Here is a 25590-nt window from a genome sequence, read left to right on the forward strand (position 1 = left end):
CAAGTCTTTCAAATATCGCCAATGGCCCGCAGGATTAATTGTTGATAAAATATTAACGATGTTTTTAATATAAAATATCAATGCGGTGCTCTGATCTTTGTGTTAACGTCACCCTTTTACTTTCATACACTTTTTTTACAAGCTGAGCGGAACATAAAAGTATCCATCAGTGGCGGCCATTATTACATTTATACATTCTTGTAAATCCAATTTAAAGGAGCAAAGTTACATGTAAAACACAATGATGGCTGCGAAAAGGTTGATTTCTGGTACTAAACTTGACAAACAACGGTCATTTGTGGTTTGCTCGTATGAAACAATGTTTTTTAATGCTTCTGAAAAACAATAAAAAATGTGGAGAACATTTCTCAAATCCTGATGATAAACATTTTTTTTTTCCTAACGTTGGTTTACCTTCTTTCATATTTTTTATACAAAAACACTGGCCTACATGGCCCATCTAGTCCCCTATGCCACGAATGAGGATAAATGTTGATGAAAATATATGAACGGACGACTTTTTACATGCTCCTGTAGAGTTCTGTCGTACGTCTGCAGCCTTGGCGAGAGTTGCATTAGCTTGAGCCAGTTAGCCGCTTGAGCTCTGCTGCAGATGAACTGTCCGCTTGAACAAATGGCTCCACAAAAAGACCAGAGGGCAAATCAACAGCAGCCATCCATAAAGTTTACTAATACTCTTTATTAACTCAATCTCCTTCCTCTATCCCTGCATCTGTTATCCTCTTTGCACCCCAAATCCAACTTCCTCCCGCATTAATAGGCACTCAACTACGGGTACGCCACAGACAGGGGGGGGGGGGGGGGGGTGCGGTTAATTTGGATAATATCGCTGCCACATGTCGTCAACAACCGTCGAGCATGAGGTACGATTTGGCGTGCTGCTGCCAGCTGTGAGGTTTGCATGAACACCCAACATAGAATCTCTTAATGTTCTCCCTGTCGCACCTGCGTTACCTGGCACATGCATACAAAGCCATAAATATGCGTGATGTCCCCCAAAAATAAAAAATAAAAAACCCAATGGAGTAAAATTAATAGGGGGAAAGGTACTCAAAATCTGACTGCATTGTAAGCAATAGATACAAAATTAGTTCCAAGCTAAAGTAGAAGTATTGATTCAAATCCACTAGTCAGAGTAAAAAAGTAAAAACACTGAAATGTACTTCAAGACACAAGTTTTTTTTTTTTTTACATTTGAGTATGTAAAATTCCTATTTTAATAAAGTGGCACACAGAAAGAGACGGGAAAAAAATGTAAGCACACAGAATAGTTTCCATAACTTATTAAAAAACGCCTTAAATGGTGTTATGAACCGGCAATATCTTGCTTCTCTTAATCCGCTGTTTTGTTTTGTTTTTTTCTCTCTTAAATTGTTGACATCAGCGTCGGATGAACAAGTAACAAATCCAGTTTGACAAAACAAGAGAAAAATACGTTGTTTTCAAATACTGGAAGTAAAGGTAAACTGTCCTCAAAAACAAACACGCAAGTGAAATACAGAAATATCTAAATCTTTAAAAAAAAAAAAAGTGCTCCACCTACTAGCAAAATCGGGTGAAAGTTAATTTTTTTTTTTTCTACCGCAGACTATAGGTGCTTCTGGAACAAACTCAAACGACAGTCTCGGTTGAATCACACTAAAGAGACACATGTGGCAGAACTTCAAACTAGACCGCGCCAAGGGTACGGCAGGCGGGCGGCGCGCAAATTGCCGCCATTGTCATGTTGGCTGTCACGGCACGGCTGACAGGCCCTGTGGCGCCTCAGCGGCGTTGGCAGCGACAAGAGCGTACAGGTGTGTGTGATAGTCAACTTGTGGATTAATGAGTGATAAAACCAAGCCGGAGAGCGTTGTCGTGGCAACGTGTAGTTGGATCAAACGCCACGCCGAGGTGTTGTGGAATTTCAAGCCGTGACAAGCTACAAGAGGTGTTGGATGTCCTCAGTCCGAATGTAGCAACACTACCACGCGCTGTTTGAATTAATGCAAAGTTTTGATTCGTTTTTGCCTGACAGCGTTGTTTTGTCTCAAGATGGGCTTTTGAAGAAAATGTGTTGTTGGCGCGGGGAAAAAAAAATACCAATCAATGAATCTGTTTTTCTTTGTTATCATTTTGAATGGGATGGGGAATGTGCACATTGTGATTGTAATAGTTAGCATGTCTACCTCTTGTGTTTTCTAAGCTTCATTGAATCGAGGCCTGATTCGGAAATCTCGATCATGTTCCCCTGTTGAAAATCAAAATGCAAATACTCAGTTTCTAGCCCCGTCCAAATAAACACCTAAATTTGTGTTTTGTTCACGTGTTTTTTTTTTCTCATAGCACAAATAACGTATTCTCTCCACGTAAACCGCAAACAGGAAATGCACGCACAAAAACACAAGTGTATTTGTAATATCTTGTTTTTCCTTGGCAGTTGGCAAAGTTTGGCACCTCTGTTAGAAGTCGGCAAATTCAAAATATTGACTTCAAGCCCGCACTTCACATCTGTACCTTACACACAGTAAAGAACTCTGGGGACAAGACAGCTTAGCTTTCGTGAACATCTGCTTCCATGCCAATGTTGCATTGAGCCGAATGCTCCCTTGATACATTCTTATGAAAATAAATTTCCCAAAGCTAACGCCATATTGACTTTATTATGAACAAAAGCTAGTAGAGAGTGAATCAACAGCACCACTGTTGAGACCATAGTTCCCAGGAGAAATGCGTTTCCCCAATTACTAATGTATCGGAAATGTTCACGTTTTGTATTGTCAAATGAATTACAGGCTAATGACCGATCTCATTTTGTCCAAAAGCCTAAATGACAGTATCCCTGTTCCTTTGTGTTTCTGGGCTTTCCGCGGCATCATTCAGCAGCTGCAGAAGTCTTCGGGGGGGGGGGGGGGGGGGGCAAACCGAGACGGCAACATGCACCGCTAATGAGCGACAACTTTCCCGTGTGGTTTACCAGCCGTGCAACGCTTGGCCCGGTGGGAGTTCACTCATTTACCAAAGAACTCTATCATACATTCAATTAATTCATTACACATGCTCGATGAACACCCTGAGAGTTTAAATGTGTCAACAAACTTTTGCTTATCCTTTAAAAGTATTTGGCTCCGCAGGGCGGTGCAACTTTGTTATTTTTGATAATTTGTGCTCTTATTTTCCCTCCAGAGAACATCCGGCTGTAATATTACATAATGTTGCTCAAGATAGATGAAAATGAGGCTGTTTACCTGTTTGCACATATTTTACACACAATTGAGTCGCGAGGACTGCAGCGATAAAGACTAATGCCTTTCCACGGGCGTAGTCGAGTTCTAATCCCTCAATTACCATTGTGTATTGTTCCATCGCCACGTTTCCCGGCCTCTATAAAATCCAATATGGGGAGATTTTCACAAGTCAAGTGTGTTGTTTGAGAAATTAGATTAGTTTTTGAACCCGTCGCAAATTCCTTCGTTGTACCTGTCAAAAGTGACGGCTCCCTGTTGGCCCTTATCAAATTCAGCAAATTCATTTTCTCTCCAGGTATGAGGACTTGTGCTGCTGGAGGTTATTATTCTGTTTGTTTGTCGGCTTGGGATTTTCTGCATCCAGTCAGGGGAGGGTTTGGTTTTTTTTGTCATCGGCAGCCACCTGTTCCTTCATTAACGGGACACATCTCGCTCGTAATTTTTTGTTAATGGAAACTGTCGATCCACGAGATAAAGCCCGCATCTCGTCGGAATGCATCAGAATCCTCACAGACAAGGATGAAATTTAGGCTTGAGAAAGCGGAGCCCGTTTTTTTTGGGGGGGGGGGGGGGGGGGTTCCTTCCCCACAGCACAGGCTGCCTTATTCTTTCACTGTTCCAATTGTCACAACTCATTCTTCCCAAGGTATTAAATGAAGATGAGAAAGCAAGTGGGAAGGGGTGAACTAATGCCCGGCATTGTCGCCGCGGTAGGCAGGCTTGACTGGCAGCAACGCAGACGGACAATGTTTGCTCATCGTCAGCCTCATTAAAGCAAACCGCCTGGCACCTTCAAATGGCCACCAAAGTTGAGAAAGAAGTGGGAAAAGGTCATGAAGTGCAGTGGAATCAAATTAGAAATGGAAAATAAAACCGTTCTGTTAATGCCGCCATGTCGTAGTATTGATTTAACTAATTGAAATGGCACAGAAGGAGAGGAATCAGACGGCTGTCTTCTGGCCTCAGGAGCAGCGCTCGCCGCTTACAATATTGGATCTGATGTTCAACAAAATGTCCCTTGGGGGGCCACGCTGATGCTCCCCAGCCTGGTTTTACTGTACAATTATCAGCACACAGCGAGCTCTGTGTCTCAATAGCCACTAAAAATAATATAATCGGAGGGAAGCTGAGTTCCAGTCATACAATTACCATTTATTTTAAGTTGAACGTCAATCACAGCCTGTTTGAAGACTGATTCCCATGTTCCACTTTTGAATCAAGGCTAAATTCGAGTCGAATCCAACATGGTTGTACAAAATACGCAGGTGTAAACTCCCGAATGCTCTCACGTTGATTGGATACATTTCTGACTCAGACTTTATTAATCACTGCACCAACTGTCACATTTTGAATGAGGTTCTTGCAGCAGCACTAGCGATGCATGTTCATTTGTTTCGAGCATTTATTTAGCATTAGTATTCCTAGCCGAACGACAGCTGAAATGCCGTCTTGATTAGTTGTAACAATCGACAGCAGTTTGAAATGAATGCCATTTACAAGGGTCTAAGTGAACCATCAATGACTCAGGCTTTACGTAAAGGGTGTCTGTCATCCTTTAGCTTTTAATTTTACATCACAGACATCTAAGGGGTAAAGTGTCCATCTGCTTATCCGGGGCAAGTTTGCGAGTGCAGAAGCTTTTGCAGGGAAGCCCGAACTTCACTACCACCAGCCACTTTGTCCAGTTCATGTGGAAGAATTACAAGGGGCTCCCAGGACAACTGGGAGTCAGTCTCTCCAGTCTGTACCGGGTCATCTCAGGGGCCTCCTCACAGTGGGATGTGCCCGAAACACATTCATCAGGGTTGTGTCCAGGACGCAGCCTAACCAGATGCCAAAGCCACCTGATCTGATTCCTCTCGATGTGGAGGAGCAGCGGCAATATTCTGAGTCACTCCTGGATGACGAAGCTTCTCACCCTTTTTCTAAGTGAGAGCCTGGACACCCTGCGGAGGAAACTCATTTCGGCCGCTTGTATCGGAAATCTTGTTCGTCACTACAAAAGACCAAAACACAATCTTCATCACTGCAGACACTGTACAGAAATCTTCCTGTCGATCTCACGCTCCATCCTGAGCACCATGGCCTCCGATTTGGAGGTGCTGATTTTCATCCCAACTGCTTCTCACATGACTAAAAAGCATTCCAATGAGAGTTGGAAATTGGGGCTTAATGAATCGAAAAGTACCACATCATCCAAAAAAATGCAGAGATGGTTGACGGAAGCCACCAAACTGAACCCCTCAACACCTTGGCTTCACCTAGTAATGCTGTCCAAAAGGGTTATGATCAGAAACGGTGGAAAAAAGGGCAGCTTTGGCTGAATCCAACCATCACTCGACACAAGTTTGACATCTAACAGCAGTCATACCGAGACTGAACAGGTGGTTCAGTAACACAAATTCTCGAACTCCCCTGAGGAACATCCTCAAACACTTCCAAGGGTGCAGAAATGCTCCACTGTTCCAAACCCACACTTCTCCTGAATCTGAGATTCAACTCCAGACTATAGCCACCTCTCCAGCACTCTTGAATAGACCTGACCAGCATGGCTGAGGAGTGTGATCGCCCAGTATTTGGAACTCACCCCTCTGGTCGACCTTCTTAAAAAGGGGCGACCACCACCCTGGTCTGCCAATCCAGAGCCAGATGTCCATGCGATGTTGGAGAGGTATGTCAACCATGACAGCTCCACAACATCCAGAGCATTTAGCCCCAGACAACTTAGCTGCCAGGATCACTGGGATACACAAACCGCAATAAAGTGACGCCTTGCTGCTCCGTTGCATTATTTGGTTGTTGAGGGCAAAGGCATCCATGTTCCTTTGCTTTTCCTTTGGGATAAAACTAGTACTCATGCTCATGTTATATGACAGGGGAGCATCTGGCACAGCTTTCTCAATTTCACTTTTATCACGCGTGAGAAACTTGTGTACGGCAGCGGTGAGCAGTTCACTCCCATTTTAAAGTCCACACTCCAGGAGACAATAGAAATCTGAACCAAAGCCTCAATTTGAACTGACCCTGTCAGCGTGAGTCATTTTCTAACAGAATCACAAGTTTTTGATCTCATCTTGTCACCTCTTTGCTTTTATGATCTTACTAATCATATCCGGTCTGATCCCCTGGGGTTGCAGCACACTACCATCCTGCTACTCTTTCCAAGAATACCGTGCTTTTAATTAAACAGTAGGCCGGTCACAGTGAACTTTCTCTGCCCTGGATGTCATACGAGGAACTGATTCTGGTCTCTGTTTCTGAAATCATTTAATTGGATGCAAACTCAGGAGTACGGACATCAATACGGAACTATATATGCTGTAAGTTAAAGCCATTAGTCAATACTTCATCCTTCATATGCCGAAGGCTCTGGTCAGATCCAATTACCCGCAACTGTATGCAGCAGAGCTTCACCGCCGGACGACCGGAACCCCTGCGGGATCTGGTTAGGATCACAATTCTGGTGGAGTTTGAAAGTTTGCAAAAGTACACATCAATCACCATTGTCTTCCATTTAATGCTGACAGCTAAATGACTGCACTCATAATGGTTGTATATTCAGTTCCACTGGCTTCCTTGATGGATGTCAAGACATCCGTTGGAGAAAAAAAAAATGGCATAGAAAATTCTCCACGCATATAGGCGCTGTACAGTCTTAATCACATTTCGTAGAGATGGGCATCACCTTGCATATATAGAAATAGAAATATACAACAAGACTCAAATGTATTCTACAGAGTCAAAGTGCAGTGATTTAAATATGCATTTGCGTTTGTATATTCCTTCCAACCATCCTGCCAAATAATGACATTAAAAAACATGTGCAGTATCTTTTCCAATTTAATTCAAGCAATTTTCAAGAACCATTGATATAAATTCTTAAACTTTCTCATCCTCGTGGGGAAATTGTTTTGGAACACGTCTTTGCATGTAAAGAGAATATTTTGCTTTATTGCAAGAGCAGAACAAGAACATGTGGAAAAGAAAACGGGCTGAACTGTGAAGTCAGCTGTTTAGACTCAAATTTAAGTTTGGTGTTCAAGACTCGTATTTTCACTTTTCAAGCCACATGAACCAAAACGCAACCAAGAAAACGAACAATTCACCTTGAAAACTCAAGCCTGTTGAAAAGCAACACATCGACATACGTATTCAACACCTCGCTACAGTTAATTTGTGCAACATGAAACCAAACAAAACATATTCGCATTTGTGTACCTACCTACAGGGCGCCTCGTCTAGCCTGGTGGTCAAATTCGCAGACACCGACAAGGAGCGGACCTTGCGCCGGATGCACCAGATGGCCGGTCAGCTCGGCATCTTCAGTCCCATGACAATCCAGTTTGGGGCCTATGGCGCCTACTCTCACGCTGTAAGTCTCAGCCCGGCGGGGGAGGAGACGGTGAGCTTGAGAACAGAAAAGAAAAACGCTTGTCATTGAAGGTTTGACCTCACTTCTCTTTCCCACTAGGAACGTGATGACGACCGTTTGTTTGAGTCATACAATTCACTGGCCACAACATTGGGTACACCTGCACAGTCTCATTGAATACAAGATACAGTACCAAATATTTTATTGTTGTGGTTGGGGATTGCGGTGGGGTAAAATTGCACTGCACTATACAAACACTGCTTTGTATTTTGGGCCTCTCTTGCACCTAAATGCACAAACACATTTTTCTGAACATTCGATTTTTTTTTTCACCATAAACATTAGATTTAAAAAAAAAACAGATTGGCCATTTCTTTTGTCGATGAAGTTTAAAAAATAAAAATAGAGCCACGATGCTTTGCCCACCCCTGACCTACAGTATGAATTTGCCAAACTGTTCACAAAAGTGGAAGAAGCAGTTTATTTCCTGATTCCTGGTAGATGATGACGATTCTGGGGAGTGGGTGATTCAACCGATGTCAGAGTGACTCACAACATAAATTCTTGTATCTGCACCTCGATCAAGATCCCCACTAAAACGTTAATTGAGACTCATGAATCAACAGCACCACTGCTGAATGCACCATTTTGCTTCAGGTGGTCCAAGACATGACTAATAATCAATTCCACACAATTGACAGAAATCCTTATCAGTTAATTGGTTGTGCCCATTCCTATTTGGTACCGTGCTTGTATTGCATATACACTGCACAAGGGGCCTTCGGTTTGTGACGGTCCTCACGGCGCATACAGGACTAGTTTGGACAGTGTTGTAAAAACACATTCCACTGGATTGGAAGGCACACTCAGTTAAGGCCACATATACTGCTTTTCACTTGACTTGTTTTATATTCATGGCCTAGAAGTGTTTTCATGAATTCAAAATATGATAGTGTTAGCCGTTCCAACTTGGAAACAATCAAAAATAAAAACTGCTCTAAACCGAGGACCCCCTGTGATTAGATCATGTAAGTGTACCTAAGGTTTTGGCTAATGCATCGGTAATACATTTTACAGAATGATAGTGTCCTTTTACACAATTTTTCATGCAATGTTTTTTTATTGTGTGTATGCATTGCTGTGTTGTGAATCTTGCGACACTTCCCATTCAAGTCCATTTTTTAAGACTACTTCTGTGAATCTCATCCGCCAACACATTTTTACCTTGCACTCAAAACTCAAGTGAATGTCATTACCGAGAACCAACACCGGCTCACCCACTACCCCTGCCAGCTCCCTGCCCCCCCCCCCCTCCCGCCACCACCACCACCACCACCATCACCACCGTTTCATATTCACACATGAAAGTCACAGCCCGAGTTAGAAGTCTGTGAGATTTTGCACTCACATTGTAGCTGACAACTCATCCTGACAGGTGAGAATCGCCCACTCACGCATTTGCAACCCCTCCACGCCCTCCCTCGTTCCAGCACATGTATAATGCCTATAGATGTAGAATATTGAATCGTCATCATATAGTCTTGATCATGAAGCAGTACAATGAGGCCAGAAGTGTGTTACGGACCGGTCGCTGCAAAGTGATGCTGAGGGGCGATGCGATCCAAGAACAAGGCGCTGGCCAAGTAAACAGAGATGTGAGAGTAAACACGTTCTGCTCCCGCGGCTATTTCATCCTCCTCTCTGTCCTTCCCCTCCTTCCCCCGCCCGCTGATCTCTAATCCTACAGCAGATGATGCAACAGCAAGCAGCCCTGATGGCGGCAACACAAGGGTCCTACCTGAACCCCATGGCGGCCATTGCTGCCGCACAAATGCAGCAAATGGCGGCATTCAATGTCAACGGTCTGGTGGCGACTCCGATGACGCCATCCTCAGGTATGAGGAGGAGTTTTCCTCGCTGCGGCCCAGACAACTTACATATTTATCCAAATTGATCAGTTGTTGTTTGATGAGTTGTTGACTCGTGAGATTCTATGAGGTCTGCTGTTAAAAGCATGGCGCTAACAGATTTTTACCATCAAGTGTCTACATGGACCACGTACATACTTTTCCAAGTCAAATTTGGAACAATCACCTATTGGCCTTTAAAAGAGGTTATGGGGGATTTTGTAACAGCAACACACTGAACATCAGGAACATAAGTCAGAGTCAGCCTTGACACATTTGCAAGATGTACAGTGTAGCAAATGAAAATGCACTTTTCTCTTTCACTGATGGGTGGAATGAAGGATTCATAATCCATATATTAATTTCAAGAAGGCTATTCATACAGTTGATCTGTAGTTCCGAGTTTAACATTATAGACAATAATTATCTGGATATTTTTGGACTGGGCCAAAATTGACCCAAAACGATACTGTGTTCATAAAAATAAAAAAAATCAAAGTGCGTGCTAATAAGTGACTAGCAAAACTTATTTTTTGCTTCCTCATCTAAAAACTCATGTATGACAATTTTCAATGACATGGGCTGGTTTCGCTGATTTGTCTAATCACCAAGTAGTTGCCAATTAATCGATTAACCACCGATAGGGCAAGGAATCAAATATCTTGGTCTAAAATAGAGTTATTTTGGACGTCACTATGAGGCAATAACCCCATAGATTTCTCCAACCTTATCACATAAAATCATTATTTTTATTATTATATAAATTTCTGGATTGCCAGCAACTCACCAGTGTTTGGCAGAAAAGGTAGCATTCAGAATTCAAGCATTTTTTGCAAGCCTTAAAAAAGCTACCGTACTTAAAAAAAAAACAACAACAAAAAAAACACGCACTTTCAAGAATTCCAAGTGGCCGGAGGAATATTGTTTTTTACAGGCAGGATTATGAGAAGAAGCAGTGGTAATAAATTCATGCAAAGTCCTTCCTACATATGCCCTTGTTGCATTTTTTAAGACTTTACTTTCCGGGCTTGGAAGAAGCCTGCGTTGAAGGGAGGCCATGATGGTGGGACATGTACATTCATTGGCAGCCGCATTATGCTCTTCCTCTCACTCTTATTATCTCTCACTGCCTTGCTGTCACTCGCTCTCCGTGACTGTGTTTTTTTTTCTCCTGGGAACACCGCCAATCCCAATGACTTTGGATTCCGAGTCCTTGGTTTAGCAAATATAAGAGCGATGACTCAAACGCGATAATCCCGGACCTCGGTCTGAATTACCTTTTCGGCCGTTGTCACGAAAGACTTTTTTTGACGGCTCGACACTAAGTAGGCAGGCAGCCTGAAAGGCAGGGTCATTGCAAATACATGAAATAAAGTGTCTCGCCGCTGTACGGTGCATTTGTAATCCACAAGGCGTACACATACCAGGTAATGCCTATCAAACGTAATCCCAGATGTTTTAAATGCCCTTCGCCTTGGATGAGAAAAATAATACAAATCCATCGGCACAAAAGGCCGCTTACAAGGCGACACAAGTCAGCCTTCTCCATCGAAAAGATGCACCGCATTCTCCTTCTTGAGCCTCATATTTGGGTCATTGGATGATTATCATCTTCAAATATGATCATTTATAATTTGTTCGAATTAGAAATCGTGCTTATCCTAGTTTTCCATGCTGCGATGGGGATTTGAGCTGCTAGTTCAGCGAGAGTTTGAGAGAGTGAATACAGAGAAAATGAAGAATTTGAAGCAAACCCATTCAGATGTCTGGTGACTAACTGTAAATTATTACACGCATTTTGTTGCTGTGTTTTGAGTCTGCAACGTGTAAATTCCCTCTTTTTCATTTATTTACCAAAAAAAAAAAGCAAAAAAAAGAAAAACCACCACCACATATTTGCATCTATGTTTGCAGGCACCAGCACACCCCCAGGCATCACTGCAACAGCCGTCCCCAGCATAGCCACCCCCATCGGGGTCAACGGCTTTAGTGCCCTCGCACCACAAACCAACGGGCACCCCACGTCCGAGCCAATTTACACCAACGGCATTCACCCTTACCCAGGTGAGTTGAAAATGTGTTTTGGGCTCAGGATATATTGTCTTTAAAGGGGAAGTCAATCCCAAAATTTTCTTCACAAAAATATGTTCTATGCAGCTCCACTCGTCTATGCATGGTATTCTGATTCATATCGCCAATGTGGAATATGAGTTAAGCAATAAAATCCACTCGTTTTTGTCCATCTCGGGGCGGCCATTTTGCCACTTGCTGTCGACTGAAAATGACATCACAGTCGCTCAGGGGCTCCGCTTCCCAAAGCAGATGAGCTTAACTCATACCTCACAAACACAATATGAATCAGAATGCCGTGTTTAGACAAGTGAAGGTGCGTAGAACATATTTCGAGAAAGAACATTTTGGGGTTGACTTCCCCTTGAACGACAAGTGTCGCATGCGACACGATGAATGGCGTCGCATGTTACGATTTAAAAGTTGACAGTTCTGTTATCCAGTTTACCCAACTGTGACATGTCTTTTTGATTTGAAGCCTTTTAAGCTCCGGGCGCCATTCAACTGCATCTTTGGCAGATTTCAGAGCGGCCAACCTCTATATGATGATGAATCAATCATTTCATCCTTCAATCCATTCTGGTTAATTTGATGCGCGTCAGCCTGTCTTGAACTCCTTGATGCTGTCTGGGAATGATTCCTGGAGAAGTGACAGGACTCGCGCTCCCTTGCTTGTGTTTTATGCAAAGAGAGCGGCGGTTGTAATGAACTACAAAGTGGTTTGTTTGGCACGTTATTAATATTTGATGGAAACATCTGGGTCGAACAGGCAATTTTGAAGAACTGAGGGTGATGACAACCCAAATATCTGCCATCTCTCAGTCTGATCTTACCCCCGATGGCTTTCCATAATCAGTGAAGCCAGATTTCCTCAAAGCGCTCCAGTTCACAGTAGCTCACCAAAGGCCTATGTAAAAAAAAAGCAACATTTTGTTGCGCTTTATTCTAAGATGATGTAATTTTCTTTTACGTTGCTTTTGCAGTCGGTTTCATTGTCAACTTCCATCTCTTGTGCCAATTTGCTAGTTAACAGCCAACCACAGTGATTAATCGTCACAGATGGCCGACACCATTTTGAAGACTGTGATCAATAGCTCAAATGATATCTAAAAAATTGCATGAACAAAAATCCTCTTCACTTCATCACAATTTTAAATGTTGCTTTTAAGTGCAGGAACCTATGAATGTGGATGATATTAAGATATCCTTTATTTGTCCCACACTGGGGAAATTTACAGTCTACAGCAGCAAAATTGGGGTGTAGAAAAAAGAAAAAACAAAATGTTTGCATGCACAAAAATAAATGTTTCAGAAGAGAGCTGTAGGGACTGTCCATCATAGCTTTTAGCTTAGCTAGCTATATAAGAAAAGAATAAGAAAACCTTTATTAGTCTCGCAATGGAGAAATTCCCAATTCACAGCAGCAAAGTTATGAAAGGAAGAAGTAGAACAACAAAATATAGGAGCTGCTGGAAAGGCAGCCACTCTCGCGGCGCCATTTTGACGTCAAAATAACAAAAATAACACTGTATGCAGAAAAGTGGTGAAGATTGCACGACTGTCTGTGTCCTGTGTTATGATAAACAATGACTTCCCAGCCTCGTTGTTTGCTTACTATTGTGTGAAATTAATAACAAATGTGCAGTTACCACAAATGACTTGTGGTATCACGGGATCTGAAATTACTCAATCCATATAAAAATGGCAGGAAAGTCAGAGATGTCAAAATCTCCCCCGATATATGGATGTGACCAGTAGCTCCGCCCCCGGTAATGAATCTTGTTTGTGGTCTGCGCGAGACAAAAAAACCAAAGGTAGCACACAGAGATTTGTCCGCAATCAGTATTTGAAACACAAACCTTACTGTTTGGCAAGACCCACTCATCAGTCCAGCTCATATTTCTTGAGAAAACCCTTTTTTCAATCCGGATTTTCACATTCACAAAACCAACCAAATTGGAGTGAGTCATTGCTACTGTACCACACCAAACTGTACTGCTGAGTGGAAAGACAAACATTTGTCTCCCATCTTTTTGTCTTTGTCTCAGAGCCTCGCTTGACCACTCTCCAACCTTTCTTTGTTTTCCACTTCCGCCTTTTTCCACCCCACTGCCTCTCTTGCAGCACAGAGTCCGACGGTGACCGACCCTCTCCAGCAGGCTTATGCCGGGGTCCAACACTACGCAGGTGATCCGTCTGTCGTGTCTCATCTCCCTTAAGTCGCTCGCTCGCTCCATCTGCAGCTCCCTCTCTGTTTGTCACACTGGTAGACACTCTGACAAGTCAAGATAGGCGGCACAACCGGCTAATTTCCACCAGCATTAGGCTCCTTCACATTCGGATTGCGAAAGGATTTGGAGTTGACTTGATAGTACGCCCCCACACACACACAAACAAAGAGATGACTTAATTCCAAAACTCCACAAAGAGATGAGGTTCTGAACTTGCCATAGTCTATACTAGAGATGACATAAGGCTTCTCACTGTTGTCTGACATTGATTCTCATGAACGAGGCGTAAGTCTTCATGGAAGGCTGAATCGCTGCTTATTGGTGCTTTAGAGTACATTGGTAGCTCGCAGCCACACGACAATCCATTCAGCGACATTATCCCCTGCCAAAAATCGGAAAATGTAACCAGAGATTCGGAAGCCGCAAATATCGTTTGAGGTATGGGGGATATTTTTCACCCAAATTGTGTGCCACTTTTGGATTGTTTTAATATAAGCTACCATCGTATTTGTTCCATCAGATATGAAAACAGAGAAACGATTATCCCCCCCCCCCCTTTTTCCTTTCCCCCCCTTTTGCAACAGCAGCCTACCCCGCCGCCTATGCGCCAATCAGCCAAGCATTCCCACAGCAGCCGGCCATCATTCCCCAGCAACAGCGGGAAGGTAAGAGCGGGTGAAGGCGCCCACCCAAGATAAAAGGTGATAATTGCTGTGTTCCATTCTAATGTTGCTGCGCCGCTTTGAATTAGCGACGGGAAGGGGAAAGAAAAGAAGGTGGGGTCATGGTACGAAAAGAAAAGGCCGTCTTGCAGTATGAAGAAAAAAAATAAAGTGATGAAAAGGCTCCGCATTTCAAGAACATTAGCGACGAGACAAAAGTTACTCTGTCATTATTCAAAAAGCGCACTAATTCACACTCGGACTGCTTAATCAGTCCATTACAATGTATTTAAGTGGTTATAAATATTCATCAGATTAATTATCTGCATGCATAATCATTTAGCGCCATCAGTAGAAGAAGCGTTCACATTCACACGTACTCACATGCAGACACATACACACATCCAATGTAATAAAGCAAAGGATTCACGCTCATGTTAAATGACTCTTTTCTGACATATTTCCTCCATCTTAATTATTCATCCGTATGATTGTATGTAGGAGACATCTTAGTGAATATTCTATGCAGGAGGTATGAAACAAAGTGCTTTCAGAAAAAGTTTATTTACCACAGTGGGAGCGCAAGTGTCCGGAATCGAATTGTAGTGCGGCAGTCGCCTGCAACCAGCTATTGAATCAAGGGTACATATAGACAAACAACCATTCGCAGTCAAATTGGCACCTATGGATCATTTTGAGTCTTTAATGAAGCTAACATCCATGATTTCGTGATGCAGGAAGTACCTGGAGGAAGCTTTTGCAAATACAGGGGAGAACACGCACACTACAAACGGAAAGGCCAGAGTCGAGATTCGAACCCCACAACCGTGAAGCAGATGTGCGAACCAGCCCCTCGGCGCATCCTGTTGAATTCCAAACATTCAGAGAGATTGCATTGTACAAGATGGGCAAATTCAAAATCGATTTTTTTTTCTGTTGGGATTACTGCTGGGCAGCACCGTGGTCGACTGGTTAGAACGTCCGCCGAATCAATCACAGGGGCAATCCCTAGTCCTAGCCAGACCACTGTGCTAATCAATACACATTTCTCACAACCTTAAATTTGAATCTAGGGGAAACAGAAGTAAACTTCAAACTTTAACAACAACAGAACACACCAGCAAAATATTTTTTCTGCATTCCTACATACGCTTTGTTGCTTGAAGCCGTTCTACTCTAGATGAAAGAGGAGCGATTCAAAGTCTTCTTTGACCATTTTTTTCTGAGAGGACGTGTTCACAACATGTATGGTGTCACTTGAGTCTGCTGCAAGCTAAGTTTGAAAGTCTGGAAAAATAGTATGGATTGGTGACACAATGTGAAATTTAGCAAATTGTGTGGATTCAAACTGACAGCGAACTAAATACGGCTTCCCCCTCGTCTAAAAGTCTCCTGCGGATGTCACTCATCTCTATGCTGTCTCCTCCCCTCACCAGGGCCAGAGGGCTGCAACCTGTTTATTTATCACCTGCCCCAGGAATTTGGTGACGCCGAGCTCATGCAAATGTTCCTCCCTTTTGGCAACGTCATCTCGGCGAAAGTCTTTGTGGACAGAGCGACCAATCAGAGCAAATGTTTTGGTGAGTTCCAAAAAAAAGAAAAAAAATCAACAGTGGAAGTGATGTGGATGGGGAAAGCATCTTTAATTATGCGGCCGTGTTGTGAAACATTCTCATGCTTCTTGCTTTTCTGCAATTAGCATTTGCCTTTTTTCCTCCTTAATTCCCACTGTCTATCCTAATCGAGCTGCAATTAACATTTTAAAGGTGGTGTTTCAAGCCACTGAGCGAGAGGGAGTGGGGGGGGGGTGTATATCTCGTTATCAATCAACCCTATCAGCGAAGGTTAATGCAGCGATGGGGACGAAATGAAAGATCAACACTTTGAGCAAAAATAAGGAATACTGCAATGTGTTATAAATGCAGTTATGAAGGGTCATTTATTTTTTAATGAACCATGCTAAGGCAGTAAACACACATTTGTAGACAATTTGATGGAATTAAGTTTGATTATGATATTGAACAGGCTATTAATCAACTACTAGTGTTCGGTATTTCTTAAAACCTTCCTAACGTTTCTTTCATTAATTCAGTTGAGCGCACACACAGTGGATAGTTCATTCATTTTTCGATCCGCTTTATCCTCACAAGGGTCGCGGAGGGTGCCGGGGCCTATCCCAGCTGTCTTCGGGCAGTAGGCGGGGGACACCCTGAACCGGTTGCCAGCCAATCGCCATCCGCGCTCACACTCACACCTAGGGACAATTTGGAGTGTTCAATCAGCTTGCCATGCAAGTTTTTGGAATGTGGGAGGAAACCGGAGCACCCAGAAAAAACCTACGCAGGAGCTGGAATTGAACCCGCCGTGGATGGTTCATGTACCATTTTTCTCAAATAGTAGCGTCCGCTCTAACAAACCGAAATTACCTTTACTTTGACATCCGACATGATCAAGTGGCCGTAGTAGACAACTAAAGTAAACACGGTCGTTGTAAATCTAACATTTCCACTACTTTTGTGGCGTAAATCACACTGAAGGACAATCTAGAGCAGTGGTTCTTAACCTTGTTAGAGGTACCGAACCCAACCAGTTCATATGCACGTTCACCGAACCCTTCATGAGTGAAAAATAAAAGTCAGATTTTTTTTTACAAATTCAAAACATTAAAAAAACACATTTATTCAAAACAGAAGAAAACGTAAATAAAATTTCAAGACGCGTGTATAGGTTTTTTTAACCGTGCACAAAATGAAACAGCCAGTGATAGCCAAGCAGGCGTGTCATAACTAATTGAAATGTTGAGTCGGGTGTGCCTTAACCTCCACTTTTCTAATCCAATCAGCACCCGCATTCCCCTCTTTCAGGCCTATTCTACCACCTTTAATGAACAGCATCTCACTTCGCCCTCTTCCCCCACGCAACCATTTCATCAGGGTGGAGGCCGGTGGAGGTGGACTCCACAGGCTTAAAGAGATAATAATAGACTGTTGCGGACCTTGCTGTTGATTCAGTCGGACAGCAGCACCCAGGAGATAGCGCACAGAAGACTCCCAGCATTGGCTTTCTTTCAGCATCTCTTCGACACGCTTGTCCATGAGGCGCTCAGCAACCCCCACCCGCTCACCCGTGCGTCCTTCTCAGGACAGAGAACCCCTTCCTCACTATCCGTCACGCTGCGGGAGACGACGTATGGTAGCGGACGGCAACCCCGTCAGTCTCGGGCAGTAATTAAAATCATGTCAAAAAAAAAAAAAAAAAATGGCACATTCATTCTTTGTGAAGGTTTCCATGTTTTAACGTATGGCTAGAGAGTGGAGCCCAAGACAGAAACAAAGTAGGCAGAAGATTGTGTCTAAAAAACCCAAACAAACACACACACACACACACAAAAAAAGGGTGTTTCAAGAATATTTCGGCTTCATATGTTGGACTGGTTAAAAGGCAAAAGTGTGAACACAAGCGGCTATTGCTCAACGGTACACAGGCGTCAGAACGAATAGTAAAGTGAGGTGGAAAGGTTTCAGAGATGAGTATGAGGCTTTCTAAGTAAGCCTATTCTTGTCTGAAAGAAACTTGATATTTGTCAAATCTTTTCCCCAGAAACTTCTCTTGCCGCAACTCTGTATGTATCGTTTTCTGTCTCTACCGCCCCAATGATTTTTAAAAACCCTTCAAGAAAAATCATACAAACATTTTCTTCCGACTCGAGATTGGGAGCATTTGACCACATTTCCACGTCAACCATCTCTGTAAATGTCTTGATTGTCTGTCTCCATGCCAGAATGATTGAGCAAAATGATGCCGCGCGGAAGAAGAGTTGACACAGCGCGGATGTCGCTCAATTTCCCGTAGCTGACATCTTTTAGACAGCAAACCAATTGAGACTCTTCAGACAGGCCAACTTCTGGCACCAAAATAATTCATCCTGATGATTGCTTCTTTTTTAGGTTCATTTCACCACATGAACAACTGAAATTCAATGTGGTGTTTAACATGGAGCCGTGTTTCTTTAGTACCTTTAAAAAGAAAAAAAAAAGTCCCTTTATTTTTATCACGCCCCTTTAATGTGCTAAATCCCTCACACAAAAATGATCAGACAAAATGAAACATTATCGTACAAAAGTAATTATGTATAGACCTAATTCGGGGAATTCAAAATTGATTAATTTCATTTTGAAGCGATTCAGGCATACCAGAGAGCACCACTTGATTCACCCCCAACTAGATTTATTTAGTTAATAACATTTAAAATAGTAGCCCACTACGTCAGTTGTGGGAAGCTGAACTTACCACTCATTTGCACGAACACCCGCAACGGCAACATTTTCCAGCTCAATACAACACAGACATGGAAACAGCCATTGAGAACATTCAGAGATTGGAAAATTCCCCCCAAATTATTCCGTTTTTCATCGTCATGGAAATGAAGTCAAATACGCCTTCATACTTCCTACGACATCAATTCTACAAACTCTGCAGCATCCCGATATGCTGATTCTTTTTCAGAGATCCCTTCCCAAACAAACCGCCCACATGTGCCAAAACAGCCCCTAAACTGTCTTGTGAAAACAGCCAATTAAATGATGTCCAGAAATCTTCCAGTAGCTTTTAAGACTTTCTGCCGTCCTCTAACAACACTTTGCCTCCTTCCTCCCCAACTTGCGATCAGCTCTTTTGGCATGAGGATGTAAATGTAAGGTATGGCGATTCATTAAATCCGGTTGGTAGGATCACAAGCGTGTGTGTGTGTGTGTGTGTGTGTGTGTGTGCTTGCGCGAGTGTAGAGTGGGGGGATTTGGAGGAGGGATCACTGCCAACTGACAGGCCCTTGCCTGCTCCGTTTTGTTTAAAAGGTTTGTAAAAGCAGCAGCCTTATCTCATCCGCACTGACAAAAGCCTGCCCTCTACCCCCAAATTAAATTGGACCCGTAACAGTGCGATGAAATCAGCTGGCAGGCGGAAAATTCACGCCGTCAATCACCGCCGTGTCTGATAAGAACGGGCACGGAGTCCCGGTGTGGAAACCTGTGCTCTCATTGCGCTGTGACACCCAAGTGATAACTCAGTGCTGCAGGCGTCTATAGCCCATCACCCCCCCTGCCCCCTAACCGCTCGCCTGAACGCTTTTTCACGTCTAGCGAACATTTACACGGCAGTAACGGATTTGCCGACAACATTGTCAAAACCGTCCCCCCATTCATACCATCTTAGGAAGATGATTATGATGTGCATGCTGCGGCGGCGGTCGCCGATACTTATTTAGGTTGAAAACAAACACAATGTACTGTACACATTTGCGTTATGTCCCCCGTACGGGAGGCATGGAACCATTTTTAATCGGGTGACCTAAGATTCCACAAGATGCCACCAAAACCCTGGCAAAAAAATAATAATAATAATAAGTAGAGGCCGGTTCACCCAAGACATGTTGCCAACCCAAGGGCACATAAAACCAACCATTCACACCTTTTGCCAAAGAGAGTCTTCACGAAACCTAAAATGCATGTTTTGGGAATGTAGGAGTAAGACAGAGTACCCATCCCTAACATGAAACATTTTGTGGTAAACTCAACTTTGTGAAAGTGTGGTTCGAATGATGATGTGCTTCTTTCACATGTCCTATTTAATCTGTTCACACCTTTTTATGTTTTTTTTTTTGGTGTGTGTGTTTGCGTGTGTGTTCACTGTCGCGCTCCCACTTTGAATTTCTAATAGCGCCTTCTGTTTGATTGTATTATCTGCCTTATTAGCCTTTGTGCTATTTTATGTAATCTTTTTTCAATTCCCAGATTTTCAATTAATGTGCTGAAAAGACAAAACAAAGCGCTATTGTCATCTCATTGTTCGAAGCTAAAAGGGGGCCTCCTTTCAAACGCCGTCTCATCTCCTCTTCCTCCCGTCACCCCTTCCCATCCTTGCCGATCTTCCTTTTTCCTTCCACTTTCCCGTTCCTTTTTGTCACCCCAACCCCGCACCCGTCCCTCTGTGTTCTCATCTCAGGCTTTGTGAGTTTTGATAACCCGTCAAGCGCCCAAGCCGCCATCCAGGCTATGAACGGCTTTCAAATCGGCATGAAGAGGCTGAAGGTGCAGCTAAAGCGGCCAAAGGACGCCAACCGACCTTACTGACTGGTCTGCGGTCCTGATCGAGGTATGTTTTCAGCTGATTAAAATTGTCCTTTTAGTTGTCATCTCAATGTCAACCGTGTTGAACAACAGCACATTGAGGACATGAATTAAAAAAAAAAACACAAAGAAATATCAATACGTTTTTTGTTTGTTTGTTTTTTTTTCTTTCATCAGGAGTGTCTCAATACGCAATTTGCCCTCTCAAAAGAAGGTTCGGAATCCCATTAGCGACTGCTGGACTTGCCAGTGTGAACTAAATGACATCATCAATACCCAACTGTGCATAATTACTTGACAACCGGAGACAGTGTTCGCGATCAATGCGAATTGTCGAGCGGACAAATTCCCCCCCAAAAAATAACAGCCCGCAGAGACCATGTCGGTTGGTGGAAAGAGAGCTTGCGGCAACTTGCAAGTGGTGCTTGCAGCAGCGTGATTTCACTTGACAATGATGAAGCCAAACAATTTCAGCTCACATCTTGAAAAAAACAAAACAAAAAAAAACTTCAATGTTAGTTCCCTTTGGTTCGAAAAGAAATAAACTTTCATATAATGATAAATTCTAAATCCAATTGTATTCCTCTCTGATATGTACTTTTTGTTTGGGAAATTTTTAAGGGGGGGCAGGGTGGGGGTTCAAGTGGTGTTTTCTTCTACCAGTGGGAAGGTACTCAAATTGTGTTTCTGTGCAGAAAAGATAAACTTAATGCAAAAGATAAATACAGAAATAAAAAAGAAACAGTGCAGCCCTCACTGTGTGGCCAACCTCATCGCAAACAATGCAAGGCAAATCCAATTACTGTCGACAGGAGGGTTTTTGAAATATGCATTTCTGCCTTCAGGGTTATCTTTGTGCATATACAAAAAAAAAAAAAGGCGGGAAAAATAAAGACATCAATTCATCATTTTCAGACGGCAAGTTGTCTATGAATCTGTCCTCGGCACCACAAAAAGAAGCAAGTAATGACTTTCTTTGGCGGAGCGCTGATAATTATTTGTCATTTCTATTTAACATGTCAATCCTGTTATTTCATGTTTTCGTTTACCCACTCATTGCCTTGCTTAGCAATAACAATAAGAAGAAAACTGGGCGCTTTATGACACAAGTCAATCACATTGTGAACGTGTGCGAGTGCCTCCTTCTGTTCCGCCAACCTGGCAACCCAAGTGCCGTGCAACTGCTGACTTCTTGGGCTGGTATCCGTTGCGGTCGCTGCTGGGTCACTGAGACCATTTCTGGAAGTGGCCTTCATTAACCCTTTTATGCCGCTGAATGGTTGTGCCCTTGTGATGCTTTGACTTTCATCTATGGGGCTCGTATGTACAGCGTAAAGTCCAAAAGAAACTGTTCCTTGATGCTGCTCGACTCCTAACCAACTTTTTTTTTCCTCATAGGAAATAATTTAAAGTAAATGAAATCGTTGCAGCCTCATAAACTTCTATTAAGTGCGCAAACAATGTTTTAAATAACGTTTGGCAATTCAAGTGCAGCATTCACTTGAAATAAAGTGAGTTCATTCATTCCGAGCAACCGCATACTTTGTAATTAAGTGTACAGCCACTGCTTCAACTTTAACATATTTAACTAAAACTCTAATAAAACTAAAATATTGTTACAAAATGTAAAGAATGTGCCACCTCGTGGCATTGCCAGAACAAATAGATGTTGCGATATTATGCCACCGTATGTGATATAAACTGATCTAAATGATGTATGGATGATATATGATATTTCGATAGCATCTACTGTCCCCGCAGTGAAAAAAAAGATGGTGGTTGAATTTATTCGATTTCATTTCGGCAAGGGTTGAACAAAATAAAATCATCTGTGACTTTGAAATACGTATCTGATTCAGATTTATTTTATGCAACCACTTGATGAAATAAAATGGGACAAATGCAGCACATTTTTTTTCCCACGTATGAAAGAAATTGTGAAATCGCACATTGCGGTACAGCACGATCAAATTAAATATGGAAAACATTTGAAAATAAAAGTAATTTTATCATTAACCCTTTCAGGGACAGCGGTTACTACAGTGGACATCTTATGTTATCAGGTTACAGGGTGCATGAAAGGGTTAAAATATACAGGAATTTGACGAAAAGTGGGTTCAATTTTTTTTCCAGGGATGTGGGAAAAAAAAAAGTGGTGAAAGTATCTAATCCACAGTACGTAATGTCAATATGTTGTACATTGGGCAGACAAGAGATTTAATATATTTTATTTTGAGAAAATACATAAAAAAAAATGCATATACACTTTCATGGTAAAATTAATTGCTATTTAATTAACCGTCACTCATTTAGGATAGTCTATGGTAGTAAAAATATTTAAAATAAAGACAACACTTCAGCTGCCAAAACAAGCAAATCATTTACCAGCTCACCGAGTTACAGCTTCAGTGTGAGACTGTACCGTATGACTTTTAGGATGTTCGACATTGGCGGTTTCGCTGTATTGATGTTTCCCTATCTCACCATTTCCTCGTGTCTGCAGTGTTTCCTCTGGCGAGCAATTATTTGTGCTTTTATATGAAAGTCTTTGCAAAGAGGACCTTTTTCCAGACACAATCAACAGCTGTTTAGCGGCGAGATGGGTTGACGCCGAGTTGACCCCGCCGTATTTGCGCGGCCAATTAAATCTCGCCAAGAGCGCGGGCAAATGTTGACACTCCACTTCTCGGTGGATTTCCATCTGCGCAGGCCTCACTCGCGCAAGATTGTTTTGTTTGCCCAACACCAGAATCACTTCTCGTTTTATTTATTTATGTATTTATTTAGGAGGCTGAAAACCGATTACACTGTGGCAACAGAGCGGCTAGCGCCGCCGCCTAGCCGCATTAGCCCAAAAATATCACCGCCGCGGAGCCTAGCTGAATGGATCCTGTTTTCATAGAGGGGTGCATTGTTTATGTGCTGGCATTATATTTGCTGAGAAAAAAGCTCCTTTCTTTGCAAGTTTCCAGTCTGGCCAGGTCAGTCCTAGATAAGCTTAAGTCAATTTCAGTGAGAGCGTGTTCTCTCAAAAGGTAGGTGATCTGCCCTTCCTTGTGTCTAGCCAGATGCACCCATGAGACTGTCTGAGCCGGGTGGGGAGGGTCACCGCAGGCGCCTTTGTGGCTTCGAGTATGCCTCTTAATGTTCTAGGAGCCTTTTATGGAGGTGTCGATGAAATGTGGCAAAGTGAGGTGGGGGAATCTGCAACAAATGCAGTCGAAGATCAAAGATCCAAAACAATCCACGTGTGCTGCTGTTCCAACTCTGGCTGGTTTGTGTTTTGAAGCAATAAAGCCAACAGCAAGTGATATGAAGAGAAAAGAAACATTGGAATCAAACTGCTCTTCGTAAAAGCCTTTTTAAGGGGATGTACAGTATGATTAATGGCAAGGCATCTGAAATTATTTAACATGACATTTTCATTGTTCTTCTAGCAACCCAAACATTCCATTTGCCATCTTTCTCTTTCCTGTATTAGTTCTTTAAATTTTAACACACCAAACTATGATCCCATAGTGCTATTTTCTTTTGCTAAAAAAGAAAATAGCTTCCACTAACAAAACAGCCAAAACCTAGCTCCTCCTTGACACAAAAAACTGGTCTCTCATTTGACATCCTATCCTGTCAAGATATTTTCTGGACACCGCTATTTCTATTTAACCTTTTCCATGCACCCTGTAACCGATAACATGATAAGCTGTAGTAACCGCTGTCCCTGAAAGGGTTAAACGGGGTATTGACAGCTTCTTGTCAAATCTTTGGGGTTAGTCATGCCGTAGAGTTTCCGCATGCTGGAGCTTTAAAAAAAAAAAAAAAAAAATTAAACTTTGGGGGAAAAATGCATCACAAAACAGCACATAAAAAAACATGACAAGACGAATTTGCTTTGACCCAATATTAGAGTTTTTACTTAGTCTAAATTCTGAAATCGTATGACCTTTGGAGCAATACAAGTTATCTAGCAAAGTTTCAGAGCTGCAATGTTTTCCCAGAGTTGATAGCATAGAAAATAAACTAAAACTCCATTAAAGCCATTGATCTTGTGCTCTGGTAGACGTACAGCTCGAGTCAGTTGTTGCCTCCGAAACAGAATCCATAATCAGAACCGTTGGACATTTGTATGCAGCTAATGGCTGGCCTCGATTTGACTAACATCTAAAAAGCAGATCTATTATGGAACGATAACAAGCTCATTTTACAGGAGGCGGACGGTAGAACAAAGAGTGTCTGGCGGTGGGTTCGCATCGGCGAGTCGCGGCCTTTCATGTTTGCTCTTTCGAAGAGCAATTTGCTGTGATATCGCAGCCTTTCTTCACCCACATCATAGCTCCCAACATATTAGAGATAAACTAGATCTTTTATGTCCAAATCTCCGGCGCATGGATACATTTATCTGTCATGTGTCGACACAAAGGCAGAGCGGTGTCTCACGGGCTCTCTCTCTTTTGGTTGTAGCTGACATTGCTGTCAGTCTATGAAATGTTTTCTTACTAGTTTTAGCCAACGGACAAACAAACAGAGCACTTTTAGCTTCGGGAGATGCAGTTTTCAATGTCGAACATCAATAGAAAGCTTATAATTTTATGGGGTTTGTATAAATTGGGCATCCATTGTTGTTTTGTCCATTATAAGGCACATCCCTGATCATTACATGAACACATACGAAGGAGAGACCAATTTTCACATTTTGGTGTCTCAGAAAGCTTGACTTTAGTAAAAATCATGTTGACATCAGATATCCGATCGAAATCATTTCAAAGACAAACCCCGATGGTCTTTGGTTGTGCTCAAATTCCCTGGTGGGATCAGAGATTACACAAGAGGTTAAAATAATCTGCACACCGCCTCGAGCTCACTTATTTTTGGATTTGATTGACGCGCGCACATACACACATAGACACAACTAATTTTGTTTCTTTTTTCCCTCTCGCCATCTGTGCGTCATTTTGTTGGCTATGCCTGCGAATCAGTC

General features: G+C 42.6%; 1 protein-coding gene across 3 annotated transcripts in view; it reads left to right on the forward strand.

Moving 5' to 3' along the window:
- celf6 (CUGBP Elav-like family member 6) overlaps positions 1-25590 on the forward strand; it is a 154740-nt gene that overhangs the window by 120982 nt on the left and 8168 nt on the right. The window contains exons 6-12 of one of the 3 annotated variants that reach the window (XM_086107419.1): positions 7477-7650; positions 9368-9515; positions 11442-11591; positions 13722-13784; positions 14413-14493; positions 15927-16070; positions 20491-20640. In XM_086107419.1, the coding sequence (XP_085963545.1) occupies positions 7477-7650; positions 9368-9515; positions 11442-11591; positions 13722-13784; positions 14413-14493; positions 15927-16070; positions 20491-20618 (888 nt within the window). In that variant the 3' untranslated portion in view covers positions 20619-20640. The remainder of the gene's footprint in view (positions 1-7476; positions 7651-9367; positions 9516-11441; positions 11592-13721; positions 13785-14412; positions 14494-15926; positions 16071-20490; positions 20641-25590) is intronic. The other 2 variants (XM_086107420.1, XM_086107421.1) reach the window with 2 other exon arrangements.

This window comes from Hippocampus guttulatus, chromosome 3 (assembly GCF_054856545.1).
Source record: "Hippocampus guttulatus isolate MCC_2025c chromosome 3, RoL_Hgut_1.0, whole genome shotgun sequence".
Taxonomy (NCBI): Eukaryota; Metazoa; Chordata; class Actinopteri; order Syngnathiformes; family Syngnathidae; genus Hippocampus; species Hippocampus guttulatus.